Genomic DNA, 12,958 nt, shown 5'->3' with positions numbered 1-12,958 from the left:
TTATTTATCTCATCTAATAATGGAACTAACTACTCAGTACTGGAGAGAAATATTTATTACTTCTATTTGGCTTTGCCTCTTTTGCAAGTCATTACATCTATTTCAAGCATTCTTGTGCATAAATGAGATAGATCTATAGGTGGGGAACTTTTATACATACTAATGCTAGCCTATGTATTTATAACACACACACATATGAATAAAAATTGTTTATTAAAATAGTTACAAGGTTATATAGCCCACTCTTCATTATAAATATTAGTTATCTTACAGATAAAACATCAAGTAGGTTTGTGTAGGGGTGGATTTTTTTTCAGTTTTAAAACAAGGTCTTTTCATCCCATTGTTGAACATCCATTTTTTACTCATCCACATGATCTTGAAAGTATTCATCCACAAGAGCAGATTTGTCTTCTTCACATTCCTGCCAAAAACAAAACAAAAAAGATAAAACCTGACTTTTCTCTAGAGGCTGTTGTACATTGTCTGTTCTGTGAGGTTTTATTTCAGAACCCATAACGGGTCTAATATGGTTCCATGAAACATGTGGCAAAACTTTCTGAAAAGTAATGTGTTTCTAGAGCTACTGAAATTATATAGATCAAAATCTAGATGCAGGTATTCTGCATACTTGAAGACTACAAAATGGAATAAAAGCACTGGACTTGTTCCTCAGGATTTATGAGCTGAATAAGAGAACAGATTTTAACACAGCAGTTTTCTCTCCTGTATTTTACACGACAGAATTTATTCCTGATCTGTATCTCATATACAACACGTAGCTTCAAAACAGGAATTATCAGGGGAGTCTGAACACTCATGTAGGAAGAAATCTTAGTGATGTTAATGGTGCTTTGAAGTTTAAAATTCCATTGGTTTGAAAACCAAAGCATTACTTTTAAACACAACCATTTGATCAGTCTGCATATGCAAGACTAATATAATTCAATATAAAGAATTCTTTCATATAAAGGATTTCGCTGTTGTAATTGTAAATGAATTCGATATAAGCACTGTCACTATGACTACACATGGCTTATTTTGAGCCATACTAAAACAATAATTTATTAGCAAGGCAAAGAACACATTTACATTACAACTTATATTATGGATCCTTTTAAATTTTTCATCTGATCATCAGAAGTACCTCACCTTTGGTTCTTTAAATTCAAGGTCTTCTCCATACTGAATGGTAAAGTCTATGTGCTGCAGAACTATGTTTATACTTTCCTCATCAGAGCGATCAAAAGGTAGAAATCGAACCATACCATAGTCATCAATCTGGAGAAAGGATTCAAAAGATATTAGTAAGAAAATGCAGTAAGTTAGTTCTCAACGACAACATTTTCCAAAATTGCTAATAGAACAGGATTCATGGAAAATATATTGGCTACAATCCCAACGTTACTATCAAGAATCTTATGCTAATCTTAAAAGAAAATAAAAAAATTAGTTAAAATAAGCAACATTAAAATGCTCAGGAGCCTAAGAATCTTTTAGATCCTGGCTTTGCTAACAAGTCTGGTAGGTAGACTGGTAGATAGTCTGGTAGTTTTGGGGCAAGGGGGTGTGGGAGAATTATTATAGTACATACAGTATCTCTAACAACAATGAAGTCAGGAACGGCACAGGATCGTTTATAAATACAGGACTGAATTTAAGGGTCCCAATTAAAAAGCAATATACCTACCAATCCACATATGGATTTAGTCAGTTTCTTGAACATTTTGCTTTTCAATATATTTGTAGAATCTTCAATCATAGAATACATATCTGGATCTAAGTACCTGGGAGAAACAAAGTTATCATTAATATCAAAAGAATCCTTGGGCACAGAGCAAATGAGTCAGTGTGTTTTTATACAGCTACCAAAATGGTCTAGCATAATGGTAATTCACATAATGATAATTATTTACAGAAAAATGCAGGAATATGTACAAACATGGAGTTAGCCTTTTGATTCTGACTAAGTTGTAAGCATTCTATCCAGACATTTAAGGACTATGCTTGATATAGAACAAATCCATCTTCCCCCATTCAAACCCAGTATATTTTAATTATGGGAAAGAGTAGATTGAATTTTGACTGATGTTTACCTCAAGATATTACACTACAGAGTAAGTAATTTTTTTGGAGCTTACTTTTCTATTTCCTTCTTGGCTTTCTTGCTCAGCAAATCCATTTTAGTCATGACGTTAATCTGTGGAATCTCTAAAGATATCATTGCACTGAGAGCTGCCAGAATTCCAGAGATAAACTTCAGGAATATAAAAAAAATGATGTAGTTAAGTACAGAAATCACAATACAAACATGCAGCACACTCTACCACAGACCCAATCTAGCAAATATATGAAACGTGGACATGAGGCTGAGTGGGGAGCCCTTATCTCTGTTGGAAAAGGGAGGTGTGGAGCTTCTCATGCACCTTCTTATTTCCAGAGCCTCAAATCTGGATCTGCCACCGAAAAGGCCATTACAAAACTCAAAGCCCACCTCAGGATTCTGACAGCTAGATGGGGAAGGTGGCCGGGTCTCTCCAGATCGGAGAAGCCTCTTGCAGAATCACAGAATTTAGGTTGGAAGGGATTTTTAGAGGTTATTAGGTTCATACAACTGCTCAGACCAGACTGCCCAGGGGTTTTGCCCAGTCAAGTTTTGAATAACCCCACAGACATCCACTACGTGATCTCTGTGCCCCATTCCAGTCTGACCACTCTCGCCGTGCAGCTTTTCTTCACACCTAACTGGAATCTTCTTTGCTGCAACCTGTGTCTGAGGCAGCTGAAGGCAGCAATCGGATCTCCCCTGGGCTAAACACACCCAGCCCCTACATCGCTCAGATTTCTTGCCCTTTATCAACATGAACTTTTACAACAGATTTCAAACAGGTACCTTAAAAGATTCCACCATAAACTGAGAATCCACAAGAAAAACGCCACAGACGCGGAATTCCCACTGCTGAAGCTGCTCCACCAGCTGCTTCATCACGGGCAGATGTGTGTAGAGTTCGATCTGACCTGGGGCAGACGCAGGATATTAGTGTGCAAAATGTGACACTAACAGGAACAGTTCATGGTTATCAGTTATATAAACAGAGGCATTTCACTTAATATGGATAAAAGCTGAAGAAAGTATCTTTCTTCTCCGACAACTCTGACTGTGTTTGGATGAACTTACACTGGAAAAGAAATAAAAGGGCTTTTTCCTCCGTGGATCTCCAGTTAGTGTTAGTTTGCAGTTGCCACAGCATTCCTGCAGCGTAAGGAGCCATTGAAGGAGGAATGTTTTTACAAAACTGGGGACGTGGTGCCCGACCCCAGCAGAGGGGAAGGACCGACAGACGTCAGACTGTGAATCTTCAATGTAAAACAAAGTTTCTTCGAACTAATCCCAGAATGCAAACCAATTATTGTATTGAAAAAGTTAAGCTAAGGAGAAGGGTAACCAAAGAGCCACGAATCTGTATTTTAAATAAATAAATAAGGGAAGAGGGCTGTTAGAATTAGATGAATGAGACAGGTGAATGAGGTAGTCTGTAAACCCTGCAGTACCCAACCAGTGGGAAACAGAGGAGGGAATTTGCATCCAGGATTTGGGGGGGGATATAAGCGGGGGCTTTTTGCCCTATTCTGTGAGCCCACCTTTAGGTACAACACTCGGTCTTGCAAAATCGTTAGTAAAATATGCTTTGCTGAGAGATATTATACTGGCAAGATGATTGTCTCCTACAGTATGATGTAACTGGGAGCCAGTGCTCTCACCCAGGTTATCCTGGGACCACGCTGGCTTGTTAAACATCCGTAATTAACCCTGGCAACTGTTGGTGATGCAAAAAACAGCGCACATGGCTACGAGCAACAAAAAAATCACTGCAAATTTGTACTGCGTGTGAAGAACGACAGGAAAACATTGAGGTTTGTTTACCTGGGCAATCGAACAATATATAGTCATCCTCCACGTGCCCCAGGCTTTCCTCCAGCCAGTTAAAGTTATTGGCAAAGTATTCCATGCAGAACACCAGCCCGCCGTTGGGCCCGAACCTCAAGGATTCGTCTTCCATGACGTCATCCACCTCGATCAACTCCCGGATGTCTGGAACGACAGACGCGGCGGGCGGGTTGAACTCGGGCGCCGCCGGGGCTGCCGCGGGTCCCGGTTCGCCGCTCACCTGCCATCACGGGGTAGCTGAACAGCTCGGCCGCCGGGTCCAGGTTCACCACCTGCACGGCGCGGCCCAGCGCCTCGCAGTGCTGCACCATGGTGGCGCAGTACGTGCTCTGCAAGACATCAACGAGCCGTCAGCGGCCGCCTGCGCCGCCGCCGCCCGTCCCCCGCCCGCGCAGCCTCACCTCACCTTCCCGCTGCCCGCCGGGCCCATCACCAGCTGTGCGTACCGGGGCATGGCGGCGGGCAGCGAGCGGAGGCAACTGGCCGCTCCGCCGCCCCGTAGCTCCCCTGGTCACGTGCCGCGGGTAGCCTATAGTACGCACCCTCCCCCACAGTACGGAGCGCCGGCGGGTTCAAATCGTGTCGCGGCCACGCCCCTCTCCGTCACGCCGCGCGGGGCTCTCGCGAGAGTTCGGGCACACGTGCCGCGGTGTGCGGAGCCGCCGGCGGAGGGAGCAGGAGGAGCCGCCGCGGCCTGAGGGGCCTCCCCGGTAACGCTGCTGCGCTGCCGCCCGGCCCTCTCCGCGGGAGCCGCGCTCCGCCGCTGCCCAGCTCCGGCACCCTCCTTCTCCCCCGGTGCCTCCCCTCGCAGTGATCCCCGTGTCGTACCTCAGCATCCCCCCCTCAGGTACCGGGCGCCCTCCTTTTCCTCAGCTCAGCCCCCGTGTCTGTGCTCCCCTTCCCGTCCGGTGCCCAAACACCTTCCCCCGACCTGCCCTCGGTTCTTCCCCCGGCTCCCAGCACCTCACTCCCCCGTTCCCATCTCCGCGGCTCCTCCAGCGCCCTTTCTCTCACGGGACCCTGTGCCGCCTTTCTCTGCGGCCTCCCCGCCCCGAGCCCCCCGCCCTTCATTGCCCCCAGCGCCCCGAGTTCCAGACCCCCCTGCTCCCCCATCCCGGGCAGCTTGTGCATTGCAAAGCCCTTCCCTGGTGGCTCCTGTTTGCTCAGCCCCTTACCTGGAAATGTGTGAGTGTAAACCATGATTTAGTGTTAGCGAGTTGGGTTTGCTTTGCTTGTTTTGTGGTGTTTGGGGGTTTTCTTGCCAGTGTCCCAGGATCAGATCGTAACTTTAGACGCTGATTTAAGTGACCCCTTTTCTTTGCTGCTACACTGCCAGTGCCCCCCATAACCCCCCAGTGCACCTTCTATTCATATACTATTTATTTAACATACTTCACATTTTGTGTAACGCGATCTGTTCTCTAACTTCATGTAGTATTCTCGCAGATCTTTCTTCATTTTTACACTGCATTTTGTGGCGCTTTGGGTTTTCCCCTTATGTACCAGAACTCCATGCTGCTTGGTATCATTTTGCAGTCGCTTTCACGATATTTTTTCAGTGTTTATTGAGGCCTGGTTTTCCTTCTCTTGATCTCTCCTGCACTTGCAATTGCACCTATTTTCTTTGAGATTTTTATTGGGTTGGGAAAGACGTGAATAATTTCAATGCAGAATTTAGACCCTAATTCTTTCGTTCTGTGACCTGCAGGCTTGTGACATGGCCACAGATGTCGCTGAGCCTGTGGTCCCTGACTGCAGAGGAGACGTGAGGAGCGGTGCCAGGTCAGATGCTGACTATCCTCTTCGGGTTCTCTACTGCGGAGGCAAGTGCTGAAGGGGCAGTTGTCCACGATTTATACACTGCACTGTTTGCGAGGGCAGCCCAGCAGAATGGGAGAATCGGAGATTTTCCTTTGGTCGGCTTTTATTGAGAAGCTAGACCATGGTCAGCTTGACCCTTCTGATCGCCTTTCTGAAGTGGCTGGTGGTGTATGTTTTTATCTAAAGCATTTTTGTTGAAATGTAGGGATCTTCCCTCTGAGAGAAAGAGGTACTAACTGTGTGTAAAAGTTACTTTGGTGGGAGTAGTGCTCAGATTGTAAACTGCTGACCAGAGAGCCAGTAAAGCCTTTAGCACAGACAAGGCCTCTGAGCATTAGTATAAGAAAAAACGAAGTTAGAATTAATAAAAGTAACTGTTGTACCGTGTTTAGAATTATTACATTTGTAGTTATGTGGATTAAATTTAAAGGGCGGTAAATAATCTTGATAGGTATGTTGTTTTCTTTGGGCTTGAACACAACTGCAGGAGATTAGGAAAGAATCCCTGTTGTGCAGGAAGGTCTGCACGATTGATTTGTGTTTGTTCTGGAGCTGAGTCCCTCTCCTGGACATTGGCAGCTCTTGGAAAAAGAGAAGCTGACCAAATAACATGAACATTTATTTGGTGCATCTTTTGTCTCTGGTAGAACGGAAGGGTTTTTTAACTTTTCCCGAGCCTGTAGGGATCTCCTTCCCTTCCTTCACTGACTGGCTGCTCCTGCTGTGGTAGTTTTATCCTAATTCAGAGCATGTGAGACGGTGACTAATGAGAGAAAAATTAAAACGTGCGGTGGGATCAATAAAGTAATCTTTTTGAGTCAATGTGTGGTTATAACCAGAAGTTATGATGTAAGAAGTCATCCCTAACTTTAAATACCACTTTGAATTTAATGCTAAGGCTGTAAGTGGGTAACTTATTGTTGTAATCTGTTCTTTTTTTTTCCCCCCCTCTTTCTCCAGTTTGTTCGTTACCAACAGAGGTGAGTTCATTCTCTTTTTTTTATTGTCTGAGTTTCTTCTTTCTGTCCTGTGATTCCTGACTGTAATGATTCTTTCTTACCTTTTCTGGCTTTTCTTAACTGTGGCAGCTCTGTGCTTCAGCCACTGTCATCTTTAGGATGTTGGGAAGTTTCATATGTGCTAGTGTAGTATTGGTGTTCAGTCGTCTTAAGGAGAAGCGACTGAGCTGAATTGCAAGTTTATTTAGGTGTCTTTGATGTATTTTGTAGTTACTCTACTAACAGCATTCATCTGCCATTTCTTCCCTAGTACTGCGAATACATGCCTGATGTGACTAAATGCAGACAATGGTTAGAAAAGAATTTTCCAGATGAGTTTGCAAAACTTACAGTAGGTAAGAATCTTTTCTATTTTCTGATATGTGCCCTTAGACATATTCAGCAATTGTTCAACTTGTCCATTTCTCATCTCTTCCCTTTTCCTACTGTATCAAGTGTGAAAGTTAACCATTTTCTTAGGAGTCTACCAGGGTTTTGGATGCTGTGAAAATATGCTTGATAATGTCAGAAAACAATATGTTGTTTCAGTAATAATGTTTGAGCTTTCTTAATGTTCCAGCTGCAACCAGTCATCCATGCACTTGTTTGCCAAAAAAGTTTATTGGATTTTCTGTCTGTCCAGTCTGTTCTGGATGGATGGATGGTCATTAATAATAAGGAATGTGTTGATTTGCATTTGGCATTTCAGTATTAACACTACCATGAATTTCTGTCTCTCTGTGGCAATTATGTGAAGAGACTGTATTGAAATTGTAACTATCTTTTGAGCTTTTCTGGAGTCTAATTTGGACAAGTACTATAATGAAGATGTAACACATCAGTCAAGGGGCTGCTGCAATTAAGCAAAGAGTTTATGATTTTGCAAAATATCACTTAGTAGCAGTAGTTCCTTACTTTCTGTTCCTGGAAGGGTGCAGTTGTCTGACCACTGATTTTGTTCTTTTTTCTCCCTATTCTTTTCTGATGTATTTAAGAAAACTCACCTAAACAGGAAACTGGGACTGGAGAAGGCCAAGGAACTGCGGGGGGAGGAGAAGAAGAAGAGAAGAAGAAGCAAAAGAGAGGCAAGGTCTAAATAGCTGACTGTGGTACTGATTTCTGAGCAGTTTGGGGCATCCCTTTCTCACCTGCTGCTGTGGACTGTGGCACGGATTCCTCGCATTTTGGTTGTTAGCTACATTTTGACCCTGCACAAAAGATACCAAATATCTTTCTTGCAGAGGTAGCAGAGTTGTTGCGGTGATACGTGCTGCTGGAAGAATTGGATGGCGGCAATAGCGAGTGAAAGATGCCCTGGATTGTGTGTCTCCTTGTTCTGTCATTGCTAGTGCACTTATTTGGGGAGTAATTCTCAGTCTAAAATCAGCTGGCATGCATCCCGGAGTCCTTGTTTCTGCCCTGTTGAGCAGCAGTTTATAGGTTGCTTGCAGAGTAGAACAAAGACTGTTCTCCTTTATTAATGCCTCCTGATGCTGCTTTTGCCTTTTTTCCTTCCACACATAACAGGATTTGGTCTTATGCTTTTAAAACTATCACCTATGTCTCCATTAACAGCTGTGTCTCTTCCCAGCAATACTAATGAAAAACGGTTTTAAACACCAACTTCAGAAGATATTAAATATATGAAACAATTCAAACACACTTTATCTTCTACCATTGGAGTTCTTTCTGTTTAATTAATTAATGTACTTTCCATCATAAATCAAAATGCTGGGGTTGTTAATATGAATTTGCTTGTGGAGTGTCATTTGTGTCTGTAGTGCTTCAGAAATTATGGTTAATAGCTCAGTAAGATTCATATTTTAAGCCACATATCACTGCAGATGTTTTATTTTTGTGTCTTGGTAACCAGTTGTGTTTACCTTGTCAGTTGGCTATTTGTAGTGACAAGAGTAATTTGTGTTCTGTAGCTTGGATGCTGTTCCCAGAGACTCCAGGACGTTTTCTTTCAACGTTAATTTATGATGTGAGGTGGTATGATTAGCTTTCAGTCTGGTTTCTGCTTCTAAAATAACAGCGTTTGAAGTATTTAGGGATTTTCTCCTAGAATCTAAAGTTTCATGAAAACGTACGGTAGGGTGTTAATTACGATGGTATTAAATTGGCTGTAAGAGAGAGGGTGAGGAAAAACAAGCAAAAACTTGCTAAGACACTGAATAAATTTACTGAACAATTTTTTAAGACAGAAATTTACTGTCTTAAATTACCGGATACCAATTAATATTAATGTAGAGTTGAAAGTGCTGCATGTTAGAAAAAGAAGTCATCACAAGGGGTTAGTTTGCATGTCAGAAGTTCTTTAGCTTTTTGTGCTGAGAAGGCTTGAGAACATGAAACTTTGGTTACCCTGGAGTAACTTGATGAGTGTGTACAAAGTTAAGTGAGATCTTAATCTGACACGAAGAATCCTAATGAGTGGAATATACTTTTTTTGCATGCTTCGCTCAGACTAATAACAGCCTGATATGTGGAATGTTCCCCCGGGTTGACCTAGAAACAGACAGTAAGAAAGAAGATGCTAAATCACGTGGAAGTTTGGCAGTGAACTACTGTAGCTGCCTTCTGTTGCAGAGCCGTGGTGGTCTCTGCAAGCTCATATATCGATATATGGCTCATCCCAGGGTCACACATGGGTACCTAGAACTTAATCTGCTCTTTAACTCAGCAGCCTGAGCAGATGCGTCCTCATGGCCTCGGTGGGTGGACACGAGTCGGTCGCTTTGCCTTGGACACAAACCCCAAGGATGTTAAACTCATTGAAAAACATTAAAGTAATAGTTTGTTCCTAGCATTACAACCAAAAAACAGTTCCTGAAAGATGGGGTTAAATATAGACCGCAAACAGTGATTAGTGAAGAGTGGGGAAAACCCCTTTTTTGGTAATTGTAGCAGAGTTCTGTTGTGCAAGCTGTACTTGAATGCACATTTCACATGCATATATTTTTCTTATAATGTTGAGCTTTGACGTGGGACCTTTCTTAAATAATAATTTAAAAAATCTGAATGTGAGACAGTGTGCAAAATATGCTTTTGTTTACCAACACTGATGGGAAAATAAGTGTCTTTGTTTATAGACACGAAATCTGACTTTATATACTTTTTTCTTTGAATAAGCGTGACATCATTTAACTAATGATGTAACCTCGCACTTTGTTTTAAAGGTGGAAGAGGTCAGATAAAACAGAAAAAGAAGACTGTACCACAGAAAGTTACAATAGCTAAAATTCCCAGAGCAAAAAAGAAATATGTCACAAGAGTATGTGGCCTTGCAACGTTTGGTGAGTTGACTTTTGTTACGCGGTTTTCTGTGGTGTTAGATGTGCCTGCCTTTAACCTCATTATATTTATTCTGATTGTGTTATGTTGAGTGATGTTTCCACGCGTGTGAGGTGAAAGTCCCAAGGCGCTGTTAGCAGTTCCAAAGCATGCCAAAGGTACACTGACTTCCCCCAGTGATAAATCATTGAAGTCCTTATTTCCATGGCATTTGCAAACTTTGGGATGAGTTTCTGAAAGGAACACACCGAAGCATTTCAGTGGAAAAACTTATTCAATAACTACAGAAGTTATTCAGAACTGGAGGGGCTTTTTAATCTGTTCTGCGTGTGCTTTTCTGGGCAGTGTGTGTAGCGTGGACCTGGGCAAACAGAGCATGTATGGGACATTCAGCCATTTTTTGCCTTAAAGAGTTTGCTGGATTTGTTGAGTAAGTTACTTTGTGTGTAAACAACAGCCAACTGAAACTGTAGCAAAGCTTTAGCTGTAAACTGCCATTAGTTTTTCAATAGTTAACACAAGATTTTGGTTTTAAACTTGAGAAGATACTTTTATGGCAGTTACTGTGCTTAAACTGTCTGTTTACTTGTCAACAGAAATTGACCTTAAGGAAGCACAAAGGTTTTTTGCTCAGAAATTTTCCTGTGGTGCCTCAGTAACAGGAGAAGATGAAATCATCATTCAGGGGGATTTTACAGATGACATTATCGATGTAATCCAGGAGAAGTGGCCTGAGGTAATAAACCCTTTCTTCTGTCAAAACTCTTGTTTTCCACAGCAGTCCGTGACATTCCAATGATTGTGAAACAGGGTTTCATCTTTGGCAGCACAGATTGTTGTGCAGAAATAGAAGAGCAGTTGTTGCTTTCCCACCTAGGAACGACTAGGTGAAGGAGTGATTAAACTTCAAGTTTAATGTTGCTTCTGTTGTCCAAGAAACAAACTCCCTAAACATGCAGTGTGGTCATTGGATACTACAGGGAGAGAGGCACATCGGACTAAGTCCAGCTGTCATATCTGTGGCTTCTTTGTGACTTTCTTAATGGTGAATGCCTGAGTATTCCAGCATTGCCATGCCGGTTTTAAAAATCTCTTTAAACACTGCAAAATAAAAAATTCAAACAAAAATGAGACAACAGTTGCAAACAGAAACGAAGCCACTTTCGCTTCACAAGAAGAGATTAGCTTGTTTCGGGTTTGGTTGAGAGGTTTGATTGTGCCGCTGTAATTACAAGCGGTTACTTTGTTCTGGCATTTCTGGTGTTGGAATTCTTTCTGAAATAACTCTGTAGTGTGTCTTTATTCAGAGCCCCATGGGCTCGTCTGCATCCTACAGGCACATATCACTCCTGTACAATTGACAGCAGGGAATCTCGGGCAGTGCTGCATCCTTCTCCCACACTTACATGCACAGTGGTGAATATTCTGACATGTAAGAAGAAAACTTACTTAATATGCTGTATTTTGGCCTTTTGTTTTTTCCTAGGTGGATGATGATAGCATTGAAGATCTTGGAGAAGTCAAGAAGTGATAGTGAAAGATTACCTTTATTTAATCATATGGTTATAAACGACGTAGCCAAAGTGAGGCTTCTACATCCATTTGCTCCACAGTGAAACTGTGGCGAATCCGTATCCTTGGCGTTTTCACTGTTCTGTATAGGCTGCTTGGTTTTTTTTTGTTGTGATATTTGCCAAAGTTAAATTGGGGTTCTATCATGCTTACGCATGAAGTAGATTTAAATAAAATTACTGTTCCTCACTGAATACAATTTGTGTTTTCTTTACAGATACTTTGCTCTAACATTCTTACAGGAAAATAATAATTGAAGTCCTTAAATGCTTGGTTTTTTTTGTCGTGCTTTCTGCTGAACTTGAGTAAGGCATGTGGTGGTTGTACAGAAACTCGTCCATCTCGTTTACCTGTGTAAAATCTTAGAAATCAGAACGGGGCAAACATCCTAAAGGTTTCTTAACAATTAGAGGAAAATGCATCTTGAAGTGATCAGGCAGCTGGACTAGATGATGGTTGTAAGGTGCCTTCCAACTGAACTATTGTATTCTAGTAAGTGGGAATGCTGAAGAACATGTGAATTTGTCTGAAATGTTTAGCTGATGTCCATCATTCCAAACGAGTCCTAACCCTGCTGCTTTTCTAGCTGAGACAGTTTTAGGGGTGCTTTGTATTTCGCTGCTCCATTTCATAAGGTTAAATGCTCCCTGGTGGCAGAGTCGTGGAATTGACAGTCTCCTGTCACTGTGAAGAGGTCAAACCCAAGGAGGTGACGTGTTCTGTGCCCTGTTCTCTACCAGTAAAGCTCTTTTTTTCTGTGATTCTGGTAAAAAGGCAGAAACATTTTTGCTAGAATCATTCACCCAAATAATGATAAACAAAGAGGATGGAGGGTCTGAGGAAGGATAAAGTGAGGACTTTGGATTTCTAAATTCTCTGTTTCAAGATGTTTCAGATGTTTCAAGAAGTTAAAACAAAATAAATAATCAACATGGCAGTTGTAATGAGCCTAATCTTGAAGTTATACAGTGGACATTCACCTTGTAGTGGGTTTCTGCTATGACAAAAGGGGTTATTTACAACCAAAGTAGCTGTTGTTGTTTTTCATTCTACGAAGTAAATTGTAGTAGAATTATTCACATGATACCTTTGTTGTGTGAAGCTCAGTGGAAAGCTAATTCCTTTAAGGTTTTTTGAAACCTCATCCTCCTTCTTTAATAGTTTCCTCATAGATTAAAAGAAAAAGAAATCCAATTGGATCAACATGCTCTTTTTCCTGTGACCTTTGTTTGTTTATAGGCTCATGGGTTCACATGAGGATGGTGTCTCTAATGGGTAATCACAGAATTACAGACTGTCAGGGGTTGGAAGGGCCCTGGAA

General features: G+C 41.9%; 2 protein-coding genes across 3 annotated transcripts; one reads left to right on the top strand and one right to left on the bottom strand.

The window, feature by feature from the left end:
* Positions 1 to 194: 194 nt before the first annotated feature.
* GPN3 (GPN-loop GTPase 3) lies at positions 195 to 4,494 on the bottom strand. 2 transcript variants are annotated; one of them, XM_080355326.1, is made up of 8 exons: positions 4,356 to 4,494; positions 4,170 to 4,278; positions 3,926 to 4,093; positions 2,894 to 3,018; positions 2,142 to 2,257; positions 1,691 to 1,787; positions 1,153 to 1,281; positions 195 to 424 (listed from the first exon to the last, which is right to left on the bottom strand). In XM_080355326.1, the coding sequence occupies exons 1-8, from the start codon at positions 4,401 to 4,403 to the stop codon at positions 362 to 364; spliced, it is 855 nt and encodes a 284-aa protein (XP_080211452.1). In that variant the 5' UTR covers positions 4,404 to 4,494; the 3' UTR covers positions 195 to 361. The 2 variants fall into 2 exon arrangements, with proteins under 2 accessions (XP_080211452.1, XP_080211453.1); XM_080355327.1 differs by having other exon boundaries at positions 4,351 to 4,459.
* A 75-nt stretch (positions 4,495 to 4,569) lies between these two features.
* On the top strand, positions 4,570 to 11,836 carry DENR (density regulated re-initiation and release factor). Its single transcript, XM_080355243.1, has 8 exons — positions 4,570 to 4,796; positions 5,658 to 5,772; positions 6,731 to 6,750; positions 7,040 to 7,124; positions 7,764 to 7,853; positions 9,951 to 10,067; positions 10,662 to 10,801; positions 11,552 to 11,836. The coding sequence occupies exons 2-8, from the start codon at positions 5,667 to 5,669 to the stop codon at positions 11,594 to 11,596; spliced, it is 603 nt and encodes a 200-aa protein (XP_080211369.1). The 5' UTR covers positions 4,570 to 4,796; positions 5,658 to 5,666; the 3' UTR covers positions 11,597 to 11,836.
* The last annotated feature ends 1,122 nt before the right edge of the window (positions 11,837 to 12,958 follow it).

This window comes from Nesoenas mayeri (assembly GCF_963082525.1).
Source record: "Nesoenas mayeri genome assembly, chromosome: 17".
NCBI lineage: Eukaryota > Metazoa > Chordata > Aves > Columbiformes > Columbidae > Nesoenas > Nesoenas mayeri.
The sequence above is the reverse complement of the archived record's forward strand: the minus strand, read 5'-3'. Positions and strand labels throughout refer to the sequence as shown.